The following is a 20,174-nucleotide window of genomic DNA, read 5'->3' on the forward strand; positions in this document are numbered from 1 at the left end:
ATGCACTGATCCCTCCCCCTCCCTTGAGATGATTGTTCGTAGGTCCGGAGGAGTCGAGGCTTTACGGGCCCACTAGTATAATACGTAAGTTGGTCTCCATCTCATTATCAATAAGAACAAATCATTGAGATAATAAAGTAACAGTTATCGGTTTGTTGCTCAGCTTCATCGCTGGTCTCACTACTCGGTACCAGTCATTTCGGTTAATCGGTTTTAGTAATACTTAGATATACATTATTTGGAAAGACCCATATTCTTAGTGAAATGATATCTCTATAGCGGAATTTACTGCGTATACGAAATTTTTTGAGATGTCTCTTCGTAAACAGTTGTAGTTATTACCGTAGTTGTTGTTATATTGATATCGGAACCAGTGCTGTTCCTGAAGTCCGTATCGGAAGTTTGCACTTCGAATCTAATATAAACGCACAAAGCCAACAATAACACCAATATCAACGCGACGACGATCCTACTGAGCACTAACTGTGCGTCATATAGCTGTGCCCTCTCTTCCGACTGGATGATATCTCCCATCAATATGACACTGGTGCGTCGCTTTTCCAATAAATCTGTAAATTTGAAAGATCTCGCGTTTTACAAAGTTTGACAAAACAAACATAATCATGAAAATTACACGAGTACTTGGCATATGTAATACCTGATTGCTCCGTATTTTGTTCCTCTTCGCCACGCGTGGCTTCTTTGACTCGTCGTTGTGCTATTTCCACTTGTTTTTCCCAATCAGTCTTGACAAATATCAAACTTAGAAGTAATGCATTCATACCGACCCCGATGCACATCCCGATCCAAAACCCTGAAGAAAATCAAAACGTCTAAAGGCTCGGTTCCGCAGTTGTGAGCTACAGTAAAAATCCGTTAGTAAAAATTTGTTAATTTTAGAACCAGTGTCAAATTCAACCTAGCGTAGAACTGCGGATCGTGCCATACTTCTTTTTAACTACCTTTAGTCTGCAGCCAGGTAAGGAACAGTAACGCAGAACCGGTAGATAGACCACAGAGGTAGTATCCGACGAATATCGTGCCCGCTCCAATTATCTGTCGACCGCATCCGCGCATAGCGCCGTTTAATGGTTGCTGCACAAAATATAATCTATCTATTATGTATAGAATTGATATCGTAAAATTAGTCTGCGGACCACAGTAAGTGAAAAATGAGTGATCAGTTTATTATGTATATTATATACTCACTCCTAGCGCATCCAATACCGAGTATAATGCAATGAATGGGATAAGTTTTGACGTTAATTCTATAACAGATCTGAAATATATATATATATATAGCTTTCTATCTGAACGTCTTCTATCTAGGTTCTGCAAATGACGCGAAATGTAAAATCTAACACTTACGAATCAGCTGAGAACATGTACGGCAGCCACGGACTCAAAATTAACAACATGATTGAAATGAAGGCCTGCGATATGACTGAAATATAAAATCAGATAACAACAGCGATTTTCAGCTACTTATCCGCTCATTAAGCAATATCTTACTTACAAGTCAATGAAAAAGCTACTATAACAGACTGTTTCGCTTGTTTAGCCTGAGACATCCCTAGACACTGGCCGACTCGTATGCTACAGGCTATAGAGACCCCTAGTGGTATCTAAAAACAAAAACAATGATGTAAAAACATCAGGACTAACAAATTGCAATGAAAAAGTAATTTTAGATTGAATTATGTTGAGCATTATTTTAGCTAAATTCATCAATGATCGCTAAAAACACTGATTATATTGTAATTACCATGAAAACGACAAAATCTATTTGATGCATGATCGACTGGGCGGCTAATTCAACCTCACCAAGAATACCTATTGCAAAAAAAGATGTCCAGCGAAAGATAAAAGCTTTATTATAATTGATTAATGCAGACGATATTTTTTTCTTATTAAGTAGGTCGTTCTTTATTTTTCTCGTCAGATACGTCAGACCTACCTGCTTCAAACATGCCGATTTCAAAACAAAAGAAATCAAGAAACAACATGAGAGATCCGGGAATAGCTATTCCAACAAACTGGCCCCATCGGAAAAACGCCGCTTTTGACCAACCTTATACGAAACGAAGAATATTCATCTTAATTTTGAATACAAATGTATATATGGTACATGTAAACCGGTCTAGGCGAAAAACTCTTTATCACACTCGCACACTGACCGGACCATGTTGGCTTGTGAAATCCTGTAACCAGAATGTATCCGATTACACCAAGTAAAAATGATAAATGCGCCAGAACTTGACTCAATGCGGAACCCCTGAAACAGAAAATTTACATGTAAAAACTGAGGCCTTTTTGAATTACTTGGAGACGGATTTTTTTCGGGATTTAGCATCATAGCAGTGATTGATTTTGTTTGGAAGCAAATCCTAGTCGAAGTCCGAAGCTCCACCCTATCGCAGAATCTAATCTAGTACTGCTATCTATCCATAAAGGCAAGCACATGCGAACGAGTCACATCAGAGTTGGATCTCTTTTCGATTTGAATCGTAGAAGGTTAAGGTACTTTCGTCTAAAACTGTTATATGTATACAAATGAAGGCATATATCATAGGCGGTTTATATCTTTTCAAAACTATATTGTCAAAATTGAATCAGTATTCCAATATATATATAATTATTTTACGCCTTGAGAAAATATAGAATGTTTTAGGATGTGACGTAGCGTCCATCCACCGCGCATCAATGCAATTTTTTTCATCAAAATAATCAGCGGCACGTGTTAAATGGAAATGGAAATACGTTCAAATGAATTTATCTTCGATTAGATTACTTTCATAATGTATCAATCGGTCAGGTGCGTTTTGGGCGCGTTGTGTATCTTATCACTATCAAACGTCTTATTTGGACAAACCTTGCTGTACTATAACATGTATCACTCATTATACAATTAAGGGAAGATATTCTTTGTCAAAGTTATTTCGCCATATTACCGGTTTGCGTACACAGAGCCGAGACGTTCTACGCATCGATAGACTTCAACGTCTAGCTTAATATCACGCTCAATAGTACTCATTCCTTAGATTTCATGTGGTCATGTTTTTATAACGCGTTTTAAAAACAACAAAAAAAAAACATTTTAAAAACAAAACATTTTAAAAAGTGAAAACAATTTTCTTGTATCAATGAAGTTTTTCAATATTATGTTTTTGCCGAATTCCGGGAGTTGGAGTTATAATTTAGCACCCACATACGATTTCTATGATCATTCCTATTCCTTTAACGTGCAGCGGATGATATGGAAACTTAAGCTACTGTCCAGTAACGAACTTACAAATAGCCAACTTTAAGAACCATTAGTAACACATAATGGCTTATGGCGTTGACGCCATTCCCGAACAATCCGACGATTAACAGTGGTTTCACCTTATTCTGTAAAAATAGTAAATGCATATCTGCATTAAGAAATCATAAAATAACTCCTCTTAATAATTCAACCCTTTAACAATAAGTAACATCCGTATAATAATTTGATACCAAGATCCAGTTCCACTGTTCTTGGTTGGGAGTTAGAATTTGATAATCATGATAATGGACTAATCTAAAGTTATCTCTAGAACCTGGATGGAGGAAATACCCATTCCTTAAGACGGGTATAATTGTAAAACGATAAACACCGGGGAAAACACTCACTTGATTTTGAAGATATTTCGCCAATACTTGGTACAAAAAGTTGAACTGCAAATTGAGAAGAAGAACAGGCAATTATGAGTTGCCAACAACGGATGGTGATATATGCAGATGAAGAAAAAGAACGTACCCATAATCCTGGTATGAATACAAGCATATACACTTCTGTGAGCCTGAATATAAAAACCAATAAGTAACAAAAATTTTCCTGTTACCTCAGCAGGCTTTTCACGCGATACATTTTGTCTTTGTTTCTTACCTAGCAATTTCTGGATTTTGTCCGAGTAATATCAACAATGGTTCTGCGTTTATGTGAATTGCCCAACACGGAATACAAGCAAGTGTCATTATAATCAAACCTATTAAACGTCCAAACATACATTGTAGTCATACATTGTACATATACAGTGGAACCTCGTTACAACGATCTCAGATTCATCGGATATAACAAATATAGAATTCTGTCCCAAGTAAGACAATTTGATTGATTTCATATTGGATATTACGAACTATCGTTATAGCGAACATATTCTGGTCTCGTGAAGTTCGCTGTAACGAGATTCCACTGTATAATACAGTTTGTTCTGAATGAAGATGTTTTTTCCTATGGAAATCTTTTCTTATTTAAAACACGTACTCCGTTGTAAAAGTATACCAACGCCCTTCTTATCACCACTTCCATACATCTAAAAAGATTAGTAAATGTTTGCTTTACAAACCTCGTAAAATCGATGCTGTCGTTATTTCCTAGCGACACGATAATTTCTGTCGCGCGGTCGTAAAATGTCAAATACCATTTACACAACCGCCTCTTTACCCGCTCGAATTTACGTAAATCATTCTGCATCATTATTAAACATTCTGTATAGTGCTACGATTTCTGGTCATTCAATTAGCCTGCAGCGACAAAATTTCCTCGTTCAAAATGACATCCGGGTCCACCAGTCTCTGAGTTAGATCTGACTCAGCGTTAACTCATTAAAAGTTAAGTAATTCTAACTCAGAGTTAACTCACAATGTGGAACCAGGTCAGTTTTGAACAAGGCAATTTTGTCGCCCCATACTTAATTGAATGACCACGTTAGATCGGAAATAGCCTATTTCTGAAGCAAGAACCAATGAAACCATGTATCAGTCATTGAGTAGAAATGGAGGTTCGTACATAAAAAAAACTCAGAACTTATATCTAATGTTTTGACCGTAGTACGCGAGTAAGACTGATTGTCACTACATCGTTTATATTCAGAACATCGTGGAATCGATGGTTTGGATTACTACTGAACTTAAAACACTACCGAAGCTACACTACAGCTGTCGATTGATCTTGCACAAGAAACTGCGTTAAATACACCAGCAAACGTTCATAAAGCTCGTTATGAATTTTCGATTTGAAATGTTTTCTTCAATGAGGCGTCATTATACGTAGCTTTTCTTAATAGAACTTTTTATTTGCATTATCAACTCGGAACTGCTTTAGGTAGAATGTGAGCTATTTTGTCGAAAAACATCGTGGCGCCAAAAGAATCGTCAAATCGATGAATGGGCAGCTCAAAACAACCAATACTAACTATTGTCGTCATTATTTCCATGCCTACCTGGGAAAAAAGCGTGTCGCAAGCTGTGGAAAGCCCTGTACCGATTGACAAACCAAAAACATTTATCAGCTGTAAGAATAAAACGGGACAATTTTCCAGACATTGTCTATATCTTTTGGGTTATCGAAATATGCCGATTTTCTGATCCGATTATGCAGCATATTAAGCTATATGCTTTCAAAAAAGAGAAATGAAATGGTTCAACATGTTTAAAATTTTTCCTTTTATTTGAGTTTTTGCGTTGTTCTGATCTTAGGTTCCCAAGACTCTATATACCTATTGGTTTGTTTGTATAACCACGGACTCTAAAACGAATTAAGAGTCCATGATCTAACCTCGCGGCGATGTAGGTAATTTAGCCTACTTACCGTCATTCCTAAAGATGCAGCTGCGAGTTCTTTAACGCCGAGTTGCCCGCAAAACGCTATGGCCACAGTCATTACCAAAAACTGAAGGACGGATGTCAAGGCCTGCGACGTAAAATGAAATGAATAGTTTAGAGCTTGGTGAAAAATATGGTATATTCAAAAATCAAATTATTATGAAGCTGGATACCACGTTAGATGATTATTTGTGATTATTGATCAGATATTCAAGATAATATACGTACCATTGGCCAAGCCTGAGTGAAGACGGCCTTAAATTCACGTCTGTACCAATCTGGCAAATAGCGTAATAGACTGCATTTCTTCGACAACTGAGTAGTAGACGCATCCTGGTTATTAGAGCCAGCAAAGTCTGTGTCTGTAGTGAAGGACATTGAGACAAAAATGATCTAAAATCGCTCTTTTTATTCTTCAACAGCACAAGAAGCACGCTTAATTCGGTTTTCGCGAGTGTCGAACAGGAACTATACGAGACGGCTCGGTCATCACCACCGGCGGCCTATATCAATCACGAATTCAAGATTCATTTAGCCTACACACACGCTACACGGTGTATTTTCCACGATTGAATGAAATTCTAGGACAACATAGTAACCGTAACTGTTATACCTGCCGACGGACAGCACGCAGGCATAACGCGATATACCGTCATCGCACTGCCTGTGAGTGAACAGGGAGATGCTGCAGCTAAAACGATTCGTATGCAACTATCGATTTACTCACTCCCGAGAACTGGTTATAGAGTATTCGAGATAACATTCATGCAATTATTGCAAGAATTGAGTACAGATACAGGGCCGGCAGAACGGGGGTGGCTGAGGTGGCTTTGGTCATCATTTTGCCGATGATGATATTTTTCATGATGGTTATTCAAAAAACCTCAGCTAGGACTGCTCCTATCCCCGAAAACGTATGTTATGATCGAATATGAAACAGCGTCTGAAAAAATGATCCGTTACATTCATAAACAAAGTGACTGAACTCAACCTGAATCATGATACCGGAAAACTATCGTCTCAATAGCCCCACAGTGTGGTGGCTGATTCGGGCCGTACTAAAAATATTTCTGTAAACGGCTAGAGGAACGATAAAAGATTTTCACATCGGGCTCGCGCGAGAATTCAAAGGTTTGGGTTTCTCGCGCGAGAAAACGAAACATTTTGAGTTGTCATGCGAGAAAACGAAATAATTCTTTCTTCAGTATGGCCCGAATCAGCCGCCATACCAGAGGCTTTGAAATGCAACCATTTATACGAATTTCTCTGTGTGATGTACCCTGAACCCCACGAAAACACAGACGCAAGTCTTTCACGCGGTTGACACCTCAGCAAAAAGGTACGTACTTTGAGGGAGGGGGTGGTATTAATCAATCTTGGTACGTACTTTATGCACTAAACTCAAATGAAAATAGCCGATACTGGTGTTTTATCGGCCTTTAGTACCGGCAATCAGGTATTTTTATTTGGTTTTGGTTTGTGTTTTATGCATCAATATATATATATATATATATATATATATATATATATATATATATATATATATATATATATATATATATATATATATATATATATATATATATATATATATATATATATATATATATATATATATATATATATATATATATATATATATATATATATATATATATATATATATATATATATATATATACACGCACGCACGCACGCACGCACGCACGCACACACACACACACACACACACATATATATATATATATATATATGAGTCCAACTTCGTTTATAAGCTAAACTCAGATAAGTATACTAAATGCTTATTCGTTGTTAGCTATGCTATTCTTCAATTCATATAAAGGCAGTCGTATATATTATTTTGTCAGCATTATGCTTCTTTTGTCAGGTTAAACACAACCAGTTTGTTATTGCTCCCCCTTGGAAAGTATTACTTTCCATAGCGCTCCACAGGGGGAGGGGGTTGTGTTGATCATAATTTTGATTTCGTAGAAGAATTTTATACTATATATGATATTGCATGATATAACCGCGCGATTCAATAAAACATGCCGTTGTTTTTTTACCAATTTTTAAAGCACCATAGTCGATATGTCGTTGATATGATCCTTGTTGGTCTTCTGACATCGAACCATAATTAGGATTGCTAAACCCATCACCAGACGACTAAAAGAAAAGACGAGGGGATCATTCATTTATCACGTACGCATAAAATTTGAATTTTTCAACCCCCCTCCCCCTCTGTAAGCAAAATCGGCAATTTTTTCATATACATTAAGCATTACAGTACGCAATTGCACTGACCCCCCCTCCCCTAATGCGCACGTATTAAATGAATGACCACGAGGCATTTTTCATTATGCATTTATTTTTCACTGGTTATCGTGTAAATAACGATAAAATTCAAGTTTACTTACTGAAGAGCTCATTTTACAAAAATTATTTTTTTCCATTTGATCCGATGAGTAATTGGCTTCAAATTAAAATTCCATTGGACGTGTAGATCGACACCTAATCGAACGAGAACGGCCGCTTTCTGTTTTTTTTGCGGCGTGTAATCGCAATACTTCTTGAAACTTGTGCTACCGGTTACTACCTGCACAAAATAATGTTTCCATACGCTACAGGATATATTAACAATCATCGATCGATTCTATATAATCTCTGATCTTATCGCAAAGACAACACGAAAACGAAGCATGCCCACATAAATACTTAACGAATAACATAACACATATGGTAGAGATTGTGAGGGAAAAAGATGTGTTTAGTAGAATCAAATAATACCTCAACACACATCCGACGAAACTATGATTTTGGCCAAAAAAGATTGTTTTCTTATATGTGGGTGCCTGAAACTCGATAGAACAGCAAATGACACGAAACGATATAGAAAATTTTCTCCGGAAAGATAGTAATTGACGAAAAATTGTCGACTGTCAACGGCTAACGTTCAACTGCTATTAACACTGACTGAAGAACGCAGTGTAAGTCTACAAACGCACTATAATGCCGTATATTGGACTATTTACCGAACATTTTACATATTTGAATAGTAATATGTTCATTAATAAATATAAATGTTATGAATATACATGTACTTGTAATGACTTTTTTGCGCAGTCCTCTAATCTTAGCAATCTTAGATTTCGGCGCTAGTCCAGTATAAGGCATTGTACACTTGGCCATTCGGTCAGTGTTTACAGCAGTTGACCATTGACAGTCGACACCTAGAGTAAACCTCGAGAACAAGTGGCAACCAGTCAACCTGTCAACCAGAAGTATGCCAGTTATTCCACGCCTTTAACTGCTATTTTTGTTCATAATTTTCATTGTCACACATAAATCCATTTTGCGTATTATGCAGTTGCGGATGATTTGGCTTATATTGGCATTTCGAAACACAAAAAGGCATTCATGTGTATATAACATTGAAATATAATATGTCTAGATGACTATTTAAAATGGTTGTAGGTTTTTGGAGGTCAAATCATAGTTATTGGGTGGATAATTTAGTGTTGATGTGACAAATCTTTGGTCCTAAATAACCTTGGAAAGATTTTTAGCGAGTTTGAAATGTGAATGATTATACGGAGGCGTCAATTTAATTACTTTTAAGAACATCAAAACAAAATGAATCAAAAACATCATCGTCCATATAATTTACCAATTGGAAGATGCATGCGTGTGGGAATTAGTGAACTATACTATTGGCAGTTGGGAGATTGTCCCTCTGTTCGGGAACATGAACTTGTATTAATACTATAGACATGTGATGCGATGTGTTTACGTCTCCACATCAACCAACCCGTCGAAGACGAGTTTCTGCTAGTAAAAATATAATTCTATAATATATAGAATATAATGTTGATTGATTTCTGAGAGTAATTGATTTGGTAAAAGATGTAATCGAATTAGAAGACAAGACGATTACAATTACAATTACAATTAGTTTATTTACTCCACAATTATACAATTGCACAGAGAAAAAAATTATTTTACAATATACATTGCAACAATTAACATTAGAAATGTATTAAACATTTGCGTATATACAACGCCAGTTTTTTAAGGGTTTGGCAATTTGAGTTGAACATATCATACAACTTTACGTTATTGGGGAATCTCCAATAACGCTCCGGGATGTATCTAGCTCTGGATTCCTGGAAGTACGGGCAGACGAGTAAAAAGTGATATTCATCCCCCACCGCCTCTAAATCACACTTTTGGCACAGCCTATTGGTACGGGCAATTCCACGCCACCGCCCAACTTCCACCGGTAGCCTGTGAGCTGAGCATCTAAATCTACATAAAGTTAACTGGTCCCTAGGAGTTAATTGAGTTAGATACTTTTCCATTTTGAAACGGCATTTGATTGTTAAATACGTAACAGCAAAAATACATAAAGAGGACTCTTTACGTATTTTTGGTAACAGCCATGGTGGAATCAGTAAATTTTGCATGCCAGACTTGCATAAACTGATCCTGCAATCTCTGTTTAAGTATCAGACTCAAGTAATTCACGTTTGGAATATTTTGATTTTCCCAAATATATCCGAGCCCATTTCGGAGCAAAATGTTCTTCACAAAATCCATCCAAGAGTTAGCTTGACCATCAATATAGCTATTATAAACACAACTGTAAACCTTTGACGATAATTTATCATCAGTTATTAATTTTGCCCAAAAATTTTACAATTCTTTCACACGGAACCTAACTGGCGTCATGGGCCTATACCGTCAACCGTCCTGTACAGTTATCACCTTACTGGTGTGTAGGGTGTCTACCTGTCAACCGTCATGTGCAGCCATCACCTGACTGTTGTGTGGGTGTCTTCCTGTCAACCGTCCTGTGTAGTCATCGCTTGATGTGTATAGGGTGTCATCTGTCAACCGTCCTGCGGAGTCATCACCTTAATATGTAAGGTGTGACGTGTCATCAGCTGGTGAATCAAGGATCTAATTTCATGGAACTTCTTTTAGTTCTCTATTACTACGCTTTTATATTTCAGCTTGCGCATTTACTCCCCCGATTTACTCCTAAGGTTGTACTACAATGCCGTATATCGGACTTGGGCTTAGATTTCATTTTCAATATTAGTTTAGTATATTATGTTTTTCTACCAAATTAAATAAAATCATATACGACAGATTAGATGTTAATCCAGAAAAATTAGATTTCTCAGATAGAAAATCTATATTTCCAGTTTGAGTAATATGATGACATATTTGAACAAGCATTTTCAATAGACAGCTGTTGACCAATACTAGAACCAGATATATAACATATGTTAACCAAACAAAAAGTTATTGACCCAGACGAACATTTTTTTAGGTTAATACATATCTTATACACATAATCTAGAGAATAAGAAGTCACTAGTGCGTGAAAATGTCACGATGACTACTGAGCGCTTGTTAGCCGCTCGGTGTTACTTCTCCCCAGGGAGAGATGACTGATTAGAGTGTTGAAAATGGCCGGGGAAATAATACCGAAAAATGTAAAGTGCTCCAAGCAGCTTCGCTGGATTTAGCGTGACACATATTAGTATTGCTAACGAAGTCTTCGCCGCCCATGGTCTGGAAGATTCACATCTGGCCATGCTCCGAGCAACAAGACTGAAATACTACAGGATCCGCGCTACCAAAAATGACGCTACGTATAGATATTATGCACGTGACGTTACATCACGCCATTTGCCCGTTAAGCGCAAGCGGCTAACTAAAGGAAAAGAGTTAAAGTAAAAATTGACGGCCACTTGACGGAAAATATGACATACGCAACAATACGAGTGACAAAACTTCCCATAAATTTTATCTGGGTCATGCATTGAGTCTTCAGTAAACAGCGTTTTCGAAATCTGCATTTAATTATCTAATGTCAATTTTACAGTCTGTTGAATCTACATTTAAAAATGTGATGACTACCGAAAAGAACTTTGAAGAAAGAGAATCCGTCTTCATTTGGACAAATGAAATATTATTGACAATGTTTGATACATTATAAGCACATTATACGTTTCATAATATGTTTCACAATGGGGCAACTGTTCATTGATAATTCGTTTCGGAAAAAGGCTCGTTCCATTCAGATAAATATGCCCCTATACCACATGTAGTGAGCCTGGTGAATCCTCGTTTGCAGCCACAAGATGAAATGCTCGATTACCGCCTCATCATTTCTACATATTTGACGATACGGGAAATTAAATGCTAAGACTAATGCTTCCGGTCGGCTGACAATGTCCGCAGTAACCTCCGCATTGACCCGATGCCTTTCTTTTATCATTAGAATTTACTTGAGCAACACTTTTAGGGCGCCAGCCAGCTGCCTTCCATTTCGTCTGAAAATAACAAAATACATATGGCAGCTGCAAGTTTAGAAATGGATCGACTCCCCTAAGCTATTGGAACTTACTTTGGTAGCATCGAAAACGAAACCAGTCCCGGTCAAATCTAGCGAGAATCCACCAGACGGCTTGTAGTATGCGATGCAACCACCACCCTCGCCATATGGAACTTTACGCTTTGTAGTTGTGGAATATGTATAATCATTCCGTATAACATTCAAACTCTGTAGAATAAAAAACAAATATAATAAAACCGAATAAGTATTAACATATTGGATATACAAATGTATATACATATACTCAAATGACTGCGGCAGCAGCGCTCTTACCGCTGGATCCAAACGGATCTTTCGCCAAGTAGTACGACCACATCCAGCCCAAGCATTATCGCATTTGTTTTCCCCGTAGTTATTCGCCTTCAATGTGATGTATTCTTTATCGTTATTGCAGAAAATTTTAACCGCTTTCTTATTCGGTCCAAGAAATAGCGTATATTCACCAGCAGTGGTGGCCCCGGCTTCTTTACATGTCTTCGGAAAGTCCCCGCAACAACACGCTTAAAAGTAGAATAGCCACACTCAAACATGGAGAATAGATAATAGGAGAATAGATGGTACATAATAATTAAAACCCATTATATTCACAATGATAAATAGCGTAAATATCGTTTCAATCGTTTAAATTTGCCGTTTTTAGTGGCCTAGGTTATCATATAAACGCGCTTTAAAGGTGATTTGATTTTAGCGCTATTTAACGATTGACCTCTTATCCTGAAATATTTGAAGATTCGGTATGATTTTTTCTTATTTCTTATTTGGGAATGTATGTTTATTGTAGTGGCTGATTCGGGCCATACTAAAAAAGTTTCTGTACGGCTAGAGGAACGATTAAAAAAATTCAAAAGTTTTGAATTCTCGCGCGAGAAAACCAAAAACGGGCCGGCCAATATGAAAATATTTTTACTATGGCCCGAATCAGCCACCATAATTTACAGCATTCATGAATACGAATATTCTTTTTTTTCATATTTTACCTCTATGAACTACTACGACCAGGAACATCAAAACTAGTGAAAACGTTCTCATTTTGTAAATGGTGATCGAAAACCAAATCAAAACAAGGGCTCTACAAATGTAAAAGAAGATTAAAACACCACGTCCTTTAATACAGAGATAACCAGCATTTATGAAATATTATTACTTTAATCTAGATTAATATCAAATGTTCATTATCAATATAATAAAATGATATAAACATCATTATACAAAAACTCATAGCCGAGCCAGCTTTTTAAAAAATATCTGATGCTATATATTTGACCCGGTTTGGATTTATTTCCTTTGTCCCCAAGATAATGTTAATGGTCCAAATTTGACTGCGAGGAACGCAAGCTATAAGTGTTTTAGAACTTACCTCTATGCAAACGTGTCCAACGAAAATCGTGTTGGCTTCTCCGAGTCTCAAGAAAATTAAAGTGCATTTATAAAAAACCGTCATATGCGACGCAGTCTAAAATTTCATTTACTCAAGTTCTAATTTCATTTACAGATCACTGTGAGAACTAATGCAATCAATGCCAAATGGAGGCGTTCCTCGGTTTACATACAGATTCTTGACCTAAAATCCCATCAAGCTGTTCATTTAGAGTTTTCAAACAGAAAACTTATATTTTCATGGGCTGATATGGCATGGCGTATTTGAACAAGCAGTTTCGCCTAACAGCTGTGTGAATACTTTGTCGTGGCAGTCAAGGTCATGAAAATTATAATGATCAGATGACAATTCCACATTTTCTATTGAGGGTGACATTTTGGAGATCATTCATTATAGGCTCCTGTATAAGCATATTTTCCTATAGGCCTATTCGGCGTGTACATGCACAGTGATTTGACAATTCATTCACTTAAATCGCGAAACTTGATACGGAGTTTGGTATTTTATATGTGATATGCGACTGACATCATTTATCTTCACATCGGTTATAATAAAGGGTCTCTGTACAGTGACGCAATGAAACCTGCCAGACTATTTTACCGCCTCCATAGCTGAATTCTTGAGGTGACCTCATTAAAAACAATTTGTATTTGATTTGATTTATCATCAAGGAACAATCATTATATTCAAATTAACATAACATTTCAAATATTTATTATCTATGATGGGGAATGGATACGTGTACCTTTCTCAACATATGATCGATTTTATGATTTTGGAATTCGAGAATTCATAAATATTTAATTAATTCTTAAAAGTATTTTCTTGATAAGATAATTTTGTATAAGTGATATAACAATAAAGTCCGCCCCACCATAGGGCAAATGCATTGGTGAATAGAGTCTTAACTAACAATGAATCCCAGTTGGGCCATGGAAACAGTTAGTAGGGTACCGGTCTATAAAACCGTACCTTGAAAAATATCAATCAAGTAGACTAAGTTAAGTTAAAAAAGCCACGATTATAGTATTATTTGAATGGAAAATGAGAGTTTAGGGGTGCCCCTTTAAGCCCAACGCACACGTCAAAACATTTGTTTCACCGAAACAGAAAACACGTTTTTCAGTTCGGCGTTTTTTGTTTTGCCTCCGCACACGGCATGACAAATAACATCTAAAACGTTTTTTCACGAGGAAAAAAACGTTTTTTTTCGGTCTCGTGTGCGTTGGGCTTAAGCCCGCCGCACACGGCATAACATTTGTATCGCCAAAAACACGTTTTTCACAAAACTTTTTTCGTAAAACGTTTTGCGCGCAAACGATAAAATGTTCAACGCACACGGCATAACGTAAACGCGCAGAAAATATTTCGGATCAAGTATAAAATATGGTAATATTAGTCCCTCACTGCGGAAGCTTAAGATAAAATGAATGAGTGATTCGGTTCATAATTCTGTATTTGAATCATAACATCGGCAATTGTTAGAGGTACGAATAGCTCATCGAGAGCCTCATCACGATCGAGTTACGTGCAACCAACGAAATCTAGGATGAGAACTTTTGTAGATACAACGAGCGACACGTCGATTCTTTTTAGAGATTAGATTTCGTGCAATTAAACGAGTACGGTATTTAGTTCACCCAGCACTGGCAGTGGTTGTCTCCACCAGTGATCTCCGTCGCTCTACGATCCTAGTGTAACCTGTGGTACATCAGACACTTAGATTCTTGGTGAAGTATTTAGGAGAATATATTGGTAAAAAAACATGTAAGTTTAACCAGTTAATTTGTATTCTATTATATTTGATGATGAATGATTAAAACAGGAAATTAATCTAAGATCAGTGTTCAAATTTATTTAAGATCAGAGTTTAAATTCTATATGTTATTTCATTTCAGATCAGCATTTCATCATTTCATGTTCGTTATGTCTCCATATTAAAATCCAATATACATCCTAAAGAAAGGTCTTCTTCGAATTAATGGAGCCTTCTACAGCAATCCCGACATCCCGACACTCCCGACATACCGGCAATCCGACATACCCGACAATATATGAAGTGGCTGGGATCGAGGGGCTTGGTGCGTGTGTGGATTACCCTTATATAAAATGGCTGGGATCGAAGGGCTAGGTGTGTGCGTGGATTACCCTTATATAAAGTCGCTGGGATCGAGGGCTGTGCGTGTGTGCGTGGATACCCTCACATAAATTAGCTGGGATCGAGAGGCTGGATGTTTGCGTGATTAACCCCTATATAAAGTGGCTGGGATCCGTCGATCCCAATGTCGGCGATGTCGGCAAGTAAAACAAACCTACATCCAATTGACGGTACTTCTCACTGTCGGATATCTTAAAATTGCGTCTGAGAAGCCAAATCACAACTTCCGTTTCTATATAATCATACACCTAAGGAACTACAATCCCATATACTATACTTGATCCCCTCTTCATGTTATACAAAGGATATCCTTAACTTCCTATTGTGATTAACGTAATACATGCCTAGGTTAGGTCTCCGTATAGATACCCAGTGGCGTGGCGGTGAAATTGTGAACAATTTCAACCTGAAAAGTGATCAGAAGGCACCTAAATGCATCTAATTTTTCAAAATTATCTGGGGGAGTGACCCCCTTGTGGTGCTACGCGCCTGCGGTGCTTGCTGATGACGGCACCGCCGTCTACAGGCTGCAAACGCCATTTCTTCGTCACCATTTTTCAACAGCAATGTTTTCGTGGAATTAAAAATTATATTTTGATCGCGAGGGGGCACCCTTCCCCACCCCCATGGCCATGCGAGTAGCCGTTTCCGACTGCTAAGCTTTCAGCCTCAAACCATGTTTCAGAGCTCCAATATTTCTATGGCCGGACCAAATTAGATAAGCTTTCCACCACCTCTGTGAGAGGTGTATGATTAAGCGAATGAAAAAACGTAATTTTGCATAAGAGGTCTATGTCTTTAACTGCATTTTTGTCAAATGGACAGGGTGAGGGGTTAATACAATGTGGACATTCTGTGGACATGGGGAGGGTGTCAAAATTTTGCAATTCTGTATGGATGTCTTTTTTGCCGGACAAGCCCCTTAATATCGTTCAAAGTACGAATCGAGATTGTACAAAGGATAGGGGAGTTTTTGTGTTGATCCGTTTTTTTATTTTATACTAGAGCTTGTGGATGGCGCCCCGGGGTGGATGGCAGCGGCTAGGGACATACACGTGTCATCTTCGACTTTTATTATGGAGGCATAAACACTTCTCAAGGATAATTGCAATTCAGAATCTTAGTGTATATGAAAACTACAAGGGAGCATCTAAAGATTTCGACTCGCGGAAGGGGGTGGAGGTGGGGTGGGGGTGGAGGCCTCCCGCGGATTCATCAGGACTGCATAAAAAAACAATTAGATATTGTTATACAATTGTTAAAAAAAAACAAGTAGACAGTTATTCTAATTGACGGAACTATAGAAATATTTAGATGCTTCCTAAAGCCGTGGCAAGCGAGGATGCGATATTGTTCGGAGCTGCCCTTTCTCAAAAACTGTGCCGCGGTAGGGGGTACATCGGTCGATCACGCGTTCAGCGATTTCATGTTCAAGTAATCAAGTGGGGAGATTTAGTCTTTTATTGAGTGAAGTCAATCTTAAGAATCAGCAGAACATGGCGTCACAAGCCCCGGGGCTTGTCACGCCATATCTGACATGGCGTCACAAGCCCCGAGTAAAATGCAGACTATATATAATTCACGCGGAACGAAGATATATGTTCGCGTCGAACGGACCACGTTTTTAAGTCCGATACGACGTGTAAAACCTGAATGAGATAATTTCAAGTACCGGTATGTCAATGTGTAATGAATTTCTATTTTTTCTTAACTTATTGTCTAAATATATACTTACTAAATATTGTCTAAATATAATATGTACTTATACGTTATAGTATTCCGTTCAGTGCAACCACTGAAAGAAAATTATATCCCGTTTTTACTTCATAACTATATTCAGATGCATATATATCGAAAGATTTTTATGTAAAATTCTTCGAATATGTTTTTTACAGGTTTCCGTTATGGTGCGAGACGATCAGGAGATCATCAGCTACATTTACATAAGAAAATAGAAACAACGATTTATAAACCTATTTCTAAGACTTAATGATTATTGTACTAATTTAAGATAATCAGTCACAATTTTTCATTTATTTCTACGGAAAACTGATCGGGTCCTCTCACGCCATGTAAATTGAAGCTATATTCTGTAGACCGTTTGGGGCCTGACACGCCATATAGAAGACAAATCGCAATTTTTCTAGCAGTATTTGTTTTTTTTTCTTAGACTTTATGATTATGAACAATATATAACTAATTGAAACTAAAGATATGATTAGTGACAATTAATTGCTTCCATAGAAAACTGATCGCGTACTCTCACGCCATATTGGCGGCAGAACACTTTGGGGCCTGACACGCCATGTCGAAGACAGCGTGGTTTTAGGAGCTTTTTGTAACAGTATTTGCTTTTTTTTCTAAGACTAAATAATTGACAAATCATATAGAAGGATTAATCTTTGAACATTTAAGACAATTAGTGACAATTATTCATTTGTTTGTACGGAAAAATCGTTCGGGTCTTCTCACGCCATGTCTCAATTGAAGCTATTCTGCAGACCGTTTGGGGCCTGACACGTCATGTAGAAGACAGCGTGATTTGAGGAGCTATTTTTGAAACAATATTTGCCTTTTTTCTGAGTCTAAATGACTGACAATCCACGGAGAATGATAAATCTTTGAATATTTACGATAATTAATGACAATTATTCATTTGTTTGTACGGAAAATCGATCGGGTCCTCTCACGCCATGTCTCAATTGAAGTTATTCTGCAGACCGTTTGGGGCTTGACACGCCATGTAGAAGACAGCGTGATTTTAGGAGCTTTTTGAAACAATATTTGCCTTTTTTCTAAGTCTAAATGATTGACAAACCATGTAGATTTATGATAATTAGTGACAATTATTCATTTGTTTGTACGGAAAATCGTTCGGGTCCTCTCACGCCATATCTCAATTGAAGCTATTCTGCAGACCGTTTGGGGCCTGACACGCCATATTGGCTGCAGACCGTTTGGGGCCTGACACGCCATGTAGAAGACAGCGTGATTTGAGGAGCTATTTTTGAAACAATATTTGCTTTCTTTCTAAGTCTAAATGATTGACAAACCATGTAGAATGATAAATCTTTGAATATTTATGATAATTAGTGACAATTATAGGAAAACTGATCGGGTCCTCTCACGCCATGTTTCAATTGAAGCTATTCTGCAGACCATTTGGGGCCTGACACGCCATATTGGCTGCAGAACATTCGGGGCTTGACACGCCATATAGAAGACAAATCGCGGTTTTTCTAGCAGTATTTGTTTTGTGATTATCAAATCATGAACAATATATAACTAATTGAAACTAAAGATATAATTTAATTGCTTCCATAGAAAACCGTTCGACAAACCATGTTTCAATTATTGAAGCTATTCTGCAGACAATTTGGGGCTTGACACACCATATTGGCTGCAGAACATTTGGGGCCTGACACGCCATGTAGAAGGCTTAGCGATTTTAGGAGCCATATGACTGCAGATCACACTAGATTGGAGCCTGGCTCACCATATATGTTTTTCTAACATTATCCATGTTCTTCTAAGACTAATTGATCAACAAATCATGTGAAATAGATGAATGATTCATTGAAATGTAAGATAGTTAATTAAAATCTTTATTCTGTAAAACTCATTCAGTAGATATATATGTAATGTTTTTGTATTTTTCATATGCTGGCGAAATATATGATTGTTTAAATTGTGTTTCAAAATGTGTGTACACTGCATTAGATTAACAAACAACGATCAATTTCTATTCTGTAAAACTCATTTTAGTGTAAATGCGATGTAATATGTAGTTCTTATTATGTATATATAATACGTTGTAAATCATCTAAGACAAATTAATATCCAACCGAATATTTCAACTTCGGAAGAAAAACCCGCGAGACTTAGTCGACGTTTCATCTCATGCATAGGATTTGATTTTCATTTTACGTTTACCACATGGCGTGTCAGGCCCAATATGGCGTGACAAGCCTCGGGGCTTGTGACGCCATATGCAGCAGGTCTTAAGATTGCCCTAGATGCTTTTATTTCCCTCTTTCTCCAATCCAGCATCGTAAAATCTACATTTAAGCGCTCAAAATGTCTGAGAGGAAAGTTTTAAACGTAAGATTCTTTTTTAGGCCTCTACAACCTAATTAAAGCCTACTTAGAGCCGTCGGAAGGACTTTTTCAGTGACAGGTGGCGAGGCCTATTTCTGAAGTTCAATCGCCGGAGATGCGTTTTGGGGCTATTTCACGGTCTCATTCACAGAAGCATGAGAAGTCGTGAGCCAACTACTTAGTACAGAGAACGACGAGCTGCTATGCGGTACAGCGTTCTTTTGAAAAAAAATTTTTGTTAGGGTCTAAGCAAAAAAGTGGGGTCGCTTCTGCCGCCCCTGTTCTGACGGCCCTGCTCTAGAAGGCTAAAATGTACAAAAAAGTGCAGATCCGCACCTCTCATGTGATTGACACAATACGAAGTGGATATTTAACCGTATACGTAAAAGTATTTACTTCCGCCATTTTACTGTACATTATTACTATATATTAAAGTATTAACTAATAAAAAGTAACAGTAAGATCATTTTATTGGGTTAAGGGTTAGGGTTATGATAGGGTTAGTGTCA

At 37.4% G+C, this 20,174-nt stretch overlaps 2 protein-coding genes across 5 annotated transcripts in view; one reads left to right on the forward strand and one right to left on the reverse strand.

Annotated features, from left to right (window-relative positions):
- LOC141898137 (multidrug and toxin extrusion protein 1-like) lies at nt 1-8,209 on the reverse strand. 3 transcript variants are annotated; one of them, XM_074783973.1, is made up of 19 exons: nt 8,043-8,209; nt 7,692-7,791; nt 5,854-5,987; nt 5,612-5,713; nt 5,244-5,312; nt 4,286-4,334; nt 3,908-4,007; nt 3,779-3,821; nt 3,652-3,696; nt 3,293-3,390; nt 2,178-2,275; nt 1,958-2,071; nt 1,766-1,833; nt 1,517-1,625; nt 1,369-1,444; nt 1,210-1,279; nt 963-1,095; nt 659-814; nt 1-569 (listed from the first exon to the last, which is right to left on the reverse strand). In XM_074783973.1, the coding sequence occupies exons 1-19, from the start codon at nt 8,076-8,078 to the stop codon at nt 286-288; spliced, it is 1,884 nt and encodes a 627-aa protein (XP_074640074.1). In that variant the 5' UTR covers nt 8,079-8,209; the 3' UTR covers nt 1-285. The 3 variants fall into 3 exon arrangements, 2 of the variants coding, with proteins under 2 accessions (XP_074640074.1, XP_074640075.1); XR_012618516.1 differs by having other exon boundaries at nt 553-569; nt 659-746; XM_074783974.1 differs by lacking the exon at nt 5,244-5,312.
- The window catches only part of LOC141898139 (splicing factor YJU2-like), a 19,249-nt gene continuing 5,997 nt past the window's right edge, over nt 6,923-20,174 (forward strand). The window contains exons 1-2 of one of the 2 annotated variants that reach the window (XM_074783975.1): nt 16,974-17,024; nt 19,587-19,668. In XM_074783975.1, coding sequence (XP_074640076.1) covers nt 19,645-19,668 — 24 coding nt within the window. In that variant the 5' untranslated portion in view covers nt 16,974-17,024; nt 19,587-19,644. Of the gene's footprint in view, nt 6,965-16,973; nt 17,025-19,586; nt 19,669-20,174 lie in introns of those variants that run through there. The other variant, XM_074783976.1, reaches the window with a different exon arrangement.

This window comes from Tubulanus polymorphus, chromosome 1 (assembly GCF_964204645.1).
Source record: "Tubulanus polymorphus chromosome 1, tnTubPoly1.2, whole genome shotgun sequence".
Classification (NCBI taxonomy): Eukaryota; Metazoa; Nemertea; class Palaeonemertea; order Tubulaniformes; family Tubulanidae; genus Tubulanus; species Tubulanus polymorphus.

What these genes read in the sequence shown, in the direction of transcription:
- LOC141898137 (XM_074783973.1), bottom strand. Translation starts at nt 8,078, where the DNA reads ATGGAAAAAAATAATTTTTGTAAAATGAGCTCTTCA. An exon ending in TCACAAGCCAACATGGTCCG is followed by an intron (nt 2,072 to 2,177) that starts GTCAGTGTGCGA and finishes GTTTCGTATAAG; the next exon opens with GTTGGTCAAAAGCGGCGTTT. An exon ending in TACATGTTCTCAGCTGATTC is followed by an intron (nt 1,280 to 1,368) that starts GTAAGTGTTAGA and finishes TATATATTTCAG; the next exon opens with ATCTGTTATAGAATTAACGT.